General features: G+C 38.5%; 2 protein-coding genes across 4 annotated transcripts; both read left to right on the forward strand.

The window, feature by feature from the left end:
- On the forward strand, positions 1-2,866 carry LOC117991576 (esterase FE4-like). Of its 3 annotated transcripts, none has more exons than XM_069505370.1 (3): positions 1-1,742; positions 1,830-2,035; positions 2,682-2,866. In XM_069505370.1, the coding sequence occupies exons 1-3, from the start codon at positions 321-323 to the stop codon at positions 2,854-2,856; spliced, it is 1,803 nt and encodes a 600-aa protein (XP_069361471.1). In that variant the 5' UTR covers positions 1-320; the 3' UTR covers positions 2,857-2,866. The 3 variants fall into 3 exon arrangements, with proteins under 3 accessions (XP_069361471.1, XP_069361470.1, XP_034835063.1); XM_034979172.2 differs by having other exon boundaries at positions 8-497; positions 753-2,035; XM_069505369.1 differs by having other exon boundaries at positions 4-2,035.
- Positions 2,867-3,933: 1,067 nt separating this feature from the next.
- Positions 3,934-6,943, forward strand: LOC117991950 (esterase FE4-like). The gene is made up of 4 exons (XM_069505371.1): positions 3,934-4,035; positions 4,101-4,380; positions 4,463-5,745; positions 6,696-6,943. The coding sequence occupies exons 2-4, from the start codon at positions 4,204-4,206 to the stop codon at positions 6,868-6,870; spliced, it is 1,635 nt and encodes a 544-aa protein (XP_069361472.1). The 5' UTR covers positions 3,934-4,035; positions 4,101-4,203; the 3' UTR covers positions 6,871-6,943.
- The last annotated feature ends 1,503 nt before the right edge of the window (positions 6,944-8,446 follow it).

Consider the following 8,446-nt stretch of genomic DNA (forward strand, 5'->3'; position numbering starts at 1 on the left):
CTAAAAGCATTCTGGTGTGATCGTCTATTCCTTAGTTGAAATGGTCTAATCAAAATATCAAACAACCTGAAAGTGTTTTTAAATTGTTGGAATTTTGTTAACAATATTATCTTGTGATGGTCGCGGTACAGTTAGAGTAAGAGTTGTATTTAATTGGGAAGGTAAAAGTTATTTGAAACATTATAACTCAAAAGTATTAAAGCTGTGAAGATTATAGTTCTCCAGGTAACTCGATCGCAGAAAGTGAGTGGCAGCAAAGCGAGACGATTCATAAATATGCTAAGAAGAGAAAAAGATAGAGTGAAGAACATTTTCATAATATGAATACTGCGAGTTGGGTGGTGCTTTGGTCCCTCTGGGCCGCGCGGTTTGTTCGGCAACCCACGATGCCAGTGCACACACAAGGAGGCTGGCTGCGGGGTCTGTTCTCGCCTGACTGCTCTCACAAGCAGTTTTTGGCAATACCGTACGCTACACTTCCAGATAACCGGTTTCAGGTATATGAAGACTACTTTTTAATATCATCTTTACTCCTAAATCACTTTTTTAGTATTTTAAAGATCGCACACCGCGATTTTTTGCTGCAATACAGTATCTATTTAGCCATCAAAAGGTTGCAATACAGCAGCGATGCGTCGCTGGCCCGTATACCTTCATCTACGATTTTGTATGGTTATAATGTCTATACACGCGTCTGTATTGCTACAAAAAGTCGTCGAAAGCAATGTCTGTTATATATTCCACGTTTTAAGGCTCCTGGTCCTGCACCAATATGGCGAGGGATTTTTGACGCAGTAGAGGAATATATTCGATGCCCGCAAAGATTTCAACCAGGCATTGTCAAAGGACAAGCAGACTGTCTAATTGTCAACGTATACACCCCACCCGACGCTACACCAGCCTCAAACTATCCAGTCATGGTGTATATACACGGAGGAGGATTTTTCGAAGGATCATCATCAATATTTTTGTACAGTGGAGATTATTTAGTAAGCAAGAAAGTTATTTTAGTTTCTTTCAACTATAGGCTTCATATTCAAGGTCATTTGTGCTTAAGGATCAAGGAAGCTCCAGGCAATGCTGCTATGAAAGATCAAGTTGCAGCTTTGAAATGGGTCCAGCGTAATATTAAGGCCTTCGGTGGTGACCCCGACAATGTAACACTGCTTGGAATAAGTTCTGGTTCTATCTGTGTATCCTATCACATAATTTCGCCAATGTCCAAAGGATTATTTCACAAGGCGATAATGCAAAGTGGCTCTTCGCTTGCTCCATGGGCGTTGCAAGTTAGACCGCTATACGCGGCTAGTTTATCAATCAAATCTATGGGATACACCACTCAGGATCCACACGAGATTTACAATATGCTATTGGAAAAAACAGATGAAGAGCTAATCTTTGCAAGAGTTCCTAGACAAGAAGGTACTATCTTGATATCTGAACTATTGTACACGCCATGCGTAGAAAAGGAACTTGAAGGAGAGGAAGCGTTTTTGACTGATCTCCCTTTTAATTTGTTATCAAAAGGAGAGTACAATAAAGTTCCTATGATAATAGGACATACAAACGAGGAAGGGTTATTTATGGTGGCCATGGAAAATCGTGCAACTATATCTGAAATTATGTTTGAAAAATCCTTACCAAAAGACTTGATGATACCGAGTGAGCACGTTCGAAAAGAGATAGGGGGAAAGTTGCATAAGTTTTACATGGGTGATAAAAATATCTCCTACGATACAATAGTAAGTCTTTCGAGGTTTTATGGAGAAGCTCATTTTATATATCCCATTTTAGAGGAGATTGAATTATACTTAAAGACTAATGAGAAGCCTGTGTATAGTTATGTTTTCAGCTATGACGGCTGGAGGAATTTGGCTAAATGGTCCACGTTGTCCTGGGCTCTATGGAGCGCTCCGGGAGCGACTCATGCTGATGATCTTTTCTATATGTTCAGCCAGCCGATGCTTCCCTCATTGTGTGAGAGTAAAATGATAGACAAGATGACCACAATGATGACAAACTTTGCTAAACATGGGTAAGCACCAGTTCAAACATAAATGTGGCTTTTGCAGCAATGCTTTAAGTCCTTTGTGTGTTTCCTGTCTTCTTTGTGTGAAATTTTCTATGAAACTAACTGACTGACATCAACGTACTGCTCTAGCTCCGGAAACTTGAGATTTTGCACGGAGGTTCTCTCCATAACGGAGAACCACACTAAGAAAGTATTTCTAGAAGTTCCACCCGAGTGTTGTTACTTGTTAATCTTGTTATGTATCTTTTATTGCAAGATAGATTTGCAGTCGATGGCAATCGTGCGCAATGAAAGATGATGGGTTCCCAACGAATCACACCCAATCGTGTAACAGTGTGACTCATTGGGAATTCTAATAGATAAAAAAGTTGCAACTAGTAACAGTGTGACTCGATTGGAAAAAATCGATGAGTTCCCACTTCCCAACGAGTCACAGTGTGACACGATTGGGTGATGATGATAGACAAATTATTATTTTGTTAATTCTGTACCTGCTTTATGATATTAAGAAAAGGGAAATGATCTGAAATGCATATATCCATTAGAACCTAGACAAGATAGTTACATCTACATTATATCCACACTGAAGCTGGAAGGGTGTTTTTACATTAAAAAAATTATGTGTATGATAAAACTGTGTTATTTCCAGGGACCCCACTCCGGAACCTTCGGCCCTGTTTCCAGTGAGGTGGCTTCCGGTGAATACGTCATCTCCACAGTGTCTGGTCATCGACGCGCAGTTCTCGACTGCGCCGCTCTATACCAGCGACTCGCTCGAGTACTTGCGTGAAGTGTACTCCAAGTACAGGCGAAAGGGAGATTGAATCATTCATTATCCGACTAGGTGATGGTGTACGTATGTATAAATATAAATGGAAAGATTTTTAATTGATATAAACTTAAATCAATAAATGCTTTTTTCATACCACTCGCTCTAGAATGCCTTATCACCTGTATTAATGCCTAATGCTAAGGGTAAAGTTCGTCATAACTCATAACATTCCTATGACTTAGCCAGGTTGTAATATTGTACTGAAATCCATTACGCCTTAAGAGATGAAATGTTGTACTGAAATCCATTACGTCTAAAGGGATGTAATGTAATTTGAATTTAGAACATCTCAAACAAATAGTAACATATTCAACCACACACCTCTATTTTGTATTTATCAATCACAGTGTTTATAATATTATACTACATTGAAGGTACTTTTACGATAAAATATTATTACCTAGTTAAAAGATTATTAATAAATCAATGTATTCTAATACTCAAAATGATCCAGGATGAGTACCTAAGACTAGGCTAAGTACCTGACTCATCACACTTAATAATTAAAACTAAATACTTCTGTATGTCTGTCTATTTGTTGACATTTTGTATTGAAATAAAGTTTAAGTATTATGTTTGATTTATAATAATTTTAAAATTTTGTCATTTACACTTCGAACATCCACAAACTACATCATATTTTTCTTTAAGTTCTGTTAGAGATGAACTAAGTATGTAAAAGTCATAATACTTATTTTATAAAACAATGTGCACGTTCCTTTCTTTACACAATATTTTCATTATGGACCTTCTGAGATTGAATATGTAACATAAAATTAACGCACAAAAATGCTTAGATTATGATCTAATGATAAGATGAATAATAATATAATAAATTATACCTACTTCCCTTGAACTGTAGATACTAAATAGTTAACAGAATACAGCTAAATATACTCGTAATTACGTAGATACGTGATCGTTTCTTAAAGTAGTGAATATTATATAAATTGTTTTTATATTGAAATAGTTTATAATATTTAGTGATGCTTGTGGTTTTCCAAGAGAATATCATTTGGGAGTTAAAGATACTTCAATGATTGTTGCAAGTATAATTTTCAAAACTACTGATTTATATACCGAAGATACCTCGTAAGAAAGATTGTATCGAAGGGGAGCCACGATCCTCAAAATTGAGGGAGCGACGCAGGAAGAACTACTGAAGATTATGGATTCCTACTTAACTTGATCGAATAAAGTAAGAGAAAGGCTGCAAAGCAAGAAGCCCTTTTCTGTGAATCAGAGAAAACCAAGAATTGTTTTTATTTTAGTGTCTTAATTTTACAAAATAAACATTTTTGAAGAGTACTATTTGCGATACTAATATTTGCTTAGCATTATGAATACTGCGAGTTGGGTAGTGCTGTGGTCCCTCTGGGCCGCGCGGTTTGTTCGGCAACCCACGATGCCAGTGCACACTGAAGGAGGCTGGCTGCGTGGATTTTTCACGCCTGATGGTTCGCACATACAATATTTAGCAATACCATACGCTACACATCCAGAGAAACGCTTTCAGGTATTTGTAGGATACTCTTTATTTTTTAATGATTTTTTATCCTGAAACAATTTTACTAGTGCAATATTTTCTACTTTTAAAGGCTCCTGGTCCTGCACCAATATGGCGAGGGATTTTTGACGCAGTAGAGGAGTATATTCGATGCCCGCAAAGATTTGAACCAGGCATTGTCAAAGGACAAGCAGACTGTCTAATTGTCAACGTATACACCCCACCCGACGCTACACCGGCCTCCAACTATCCAGTCATGGTGTATATACATGGAGGAGGATTTTTCGAAGGATCATCATCAATATTTTTGTACAGTGGAGATTATTTAGTAAGCAAGAAAGTTATTTTAGTTTCTTTCAACTATAGGCTTCATATTCAAGGTAATTTGTGCTTGCGGATCAAGGAAGCTCCAGGCAATGCTGCTATGAAAGATCAAGTTGCAGCTTTGAAATGGGTCCAGCGTAATATTAAGGCCTTCGGTGGTGACCCCGACAATGTAACACTGCTTGGAATAAGTTCTGGTTCTATCTGTGTATCCTATCACATAATTTCGCCAATGTCCAAAGGATTATTTCATAAGGCGATAATGCAAAGTGGCTCTTCGCTTGCTCCATGGGCGTTGCAAGTTAGACCGATATACGCGGCTAGTTTATCAATAAAATCTATGGGATACACCACTCAGGATCCACACGAGATTTACAATATGTTATTGGAAAAAACAGATGAAGAGCTAATCTTTGCAAGAGTTCCTAGACAAGAAGGTACTATCTTGATATCTGAATTATTGTATATGCCATGCGTAGAAAAGGAACTTGAAGGAGAGGAAGCGTTTTTGACTGATCTTCCTTTTAATTTGTTATCAAAAGGAGAGTACAATAAAGTTCCTATGATAATAGGACATACAAACGAGGAAGGGTTATTTATGGTGGCCATGGAAAATCGTGCAACTATATCTGAAATTATGTTTGAAAAATCCTTACCAAAAGACTTGATGATACCGAGTGAGCACGTTCGAAAAGAGATAGGGGGAAAGTTGCATAAGTTTTACATGGGTGATAAAAATATCTCCTACGATACAATAGTAAGTCTTTCGAGGTTTTATGGAGAAGCTCATTTTGTATATCCCATTTTAGAGGAGATTGAATTATACTTGAAGACTAATAAGAAGCCTGTGTATAGTTATGTTTTCAGCTATGACGGCTGGAGGAATTTGGCTAAATGGTCCACGTTGTCCTGGGCTCTATGGAGCGCTCCGGGAGCGACTCATGCTGATGATCTTTTCTATATGTTCAGCCAGCCGATGCTTCCCTCATTGTGTGAGAGTAAAATGATAGACAAGATGACCACAATGATGACAAATTTTGCTAAACATGGGTAAGCACCAGTTCAAACATAAATGTGGCTTTTACAGCAATGCTTTAAGTCCTTTGTGTGTTTCCTGTCTTCTTTGTGTGAAATTTTCTATGAAACTAACTGACTGACATCAACGTACTGCTCTAGCTCCGGAAACTTGAGATTTTGCACGGAGGTTCTCTCCATAACGTAGAACCACACTAAGAAAGTATTTCTAGAAGTTCCACTCGAGTGTTGTTGCTTGTAATGTATCTTTTATTGCAAGATAGATTTGCAGTCGACGGCAATCATGCGCAATGAAAAACATATGTGATGGGTTACCAACGAGTCACACCCAATCGTGTTACAGTGTGACTCGTTGGGAATCTATCGTTTTTTCCCCACCGAGTCACATCTACAGTAAAGTGTGACTCGTTTGGAATTCTAATAGATAAAAAAGTTGCAACAGTGTGACTTGATGGAAAAATCGATGAGTTCCCATTTCGAAACGAGTTATAGTGTGACACGATTGGGTGATGGTGATAGACAAATTATTATTAACTAGCTGTCGATTGAGCTTTAGCCCAACAGTCGATTCTATTTCAGGATTTTTTAAAATTTTTCTCTCCGTAAGAACCATCCCCGTACTTCAAGGAATATTGTGAAAAAAGAATTAGCGAAATCGGTTCAGTTGTTCTCGAGATTTGCGATCAGCAACACATTCAGCGATTTATTTTATATATTAAAAGATCAATAATTAACACGTTCACTGCGGATCACCCACAATCGGCCTGGTGCTGTGCCAAATCACTGTGCGCGTCGAAAAAACAGGTCTTTCTCGCTGGTGCGGGACAGGTTTTCTGGGCATTTTTACGAGTATGACAGAGACAAATATAGTTTTCGAATTGTGACAAGAAATGTAAAAACGCCGGAAGGGCGTTTTTACATTTAAAAAAAAAATGTGTATGAAAAAAAAACCGTGTTATTTCCAGGGACCCCACTCCGGAACCTTCAGAGCTGTTGCCGGTGAGGTGGCTTCCGGTGAATACGTCATCTGCGCAGTGTCTGGTCATCGACGCGCAGTTCTCGACTGCGCCGCTCTATACCAGCGACTCGCTCGAGTACTTGCGTGAAGTGTACTCCAAGTACAGGCGAAAGGGAGATTGAGGCATTAATGACTTGGTGATGGTGTAAGTATGTTTATAAATGGAAAGATTTTTTAATAAAATAAAACTTAAATTACAAATGCTTTTTTCACACCACTCGCTCTAAAATGCCTTACTACAGAACTGTTAGCTAAGGGTAAAGTATAAAGTCATATTAACAGTCCTATGACTTAGCCAGGTTGTAATGTTGTACCTACTGAAATCCATTGCGTCTTAAGGGATGTAATGTACTTAATTTGAAACATCTAGGGGGTTTGCATGGGATACGACCTTTGGACAATACAGTCCACGAATTCTACTAGAAAGCTCGTTAGAGACAGTAATAATAAGCAATCAAAGTAAATAGCCTCGAGTCGGTATCTATTTCCATTGAAGTGGCAAGTCCGTGAATAAAGCCGTGGGGAGACTTAGAGCGAGTCTTATTAACCGCTGAATGGGCGCGAGTGAATGGATGGAGACGTTTCGGTTCCATCTCCGTCCCTTTTGATGAATGGATCCAATAACGTAGGTGAAAGCTGGAGATTTTCGCCGATAGCTTTGGGTGTATTCATTTTGTTTGTACACCAGAGCTCATTAGGTACTAATCCTTGAATCACAGTCGCACTTGGACTGACCGAATAAAGCAAATAAGTACGTTTCTGGTTTTAATTGATTAATGCCCGGTTTCTTAGGTACTTTTATCGACGGTTTATCTATTCAATAGCGTTTGGTCCGATAACTCGAGACAGTGCGTTTCTGAACAACACAATGCAAGATAAACTCAGTTTAAACTTAACTGGCCAATGTGCGCCGTTTATCGATTCCGTAAAGTTATTTGACGTTTCATTTGTCAGTAGGTAGTTCACGGTTTGCGTATTTTTATAGTAAGTTGTTCGTTACTTTGCAAAAACAGTGTTTAGCCACTCATTTAGCACTAGCTTATGCTCGCGACTTCGTCCGCGTGGACTACACAAATTTTGAACCCCTATTTCACCCCCTTAGGGGTTGAATTTTCAAAAATCCTTTCTTAGCGGATGCCTACGTCATGATAGCAATCTGCATGCCAAATTTCAGCCCGATCCGTCCAGTAAATTGAGCTGTGCGTTGATAGATCAGTCAGTCAGTCAGTCACCTTTTACTTTTATATATTTAGATATACTTTCGCATTTAAAATATTAAATAAATAGTAGGTATGGATGGAAATTAGTATGGATAGTGCTTGTAAAATGTTATTTTTTAAACAAAGACTTCTATGTAGTATACCTACGCGTACATTGATCTCAAATCTCATCATTTATCAGCCTGTGTTTGTCTATAAGTGTCGTAGTTTGTGTTAAATTAATGTATTGTGTGTGTTCCTAATAAATAAAAATAAAAAAATCTCAAATCTGCCACTACACAGGATGGCCGGCGTTTCAATTAGCCCACAATAAAGATTACCCGGGGGCGGCGGAGAGCGTGAAAAACCCGCGAAACCTCGTAAATCCCGGAAAATGCCCGTAATCCCCGCCGTCGCATTAACATAAGCCGGCGGCCGATTGCAATGCCACAATCGATATCGGTATTCACTTTGAGTAGAAAATCTCAAAAACAATAGC

The sequence above is a fragment of the Maniola hyperantus genome, chromosome 20 (genome assembly GCF_902806685.2).
Source record: "Maniola hyperantus chromosome 20, iAphHyp1.2, whole genome shotgun sequence".
In the NCBI taxonomy this organism is placed as follows: Eukaryota; Metazoa; Arthropoda; class Insecta; order Lepidoptera; family Nymphalidae; genus Maniola; species Maniola hyperantus.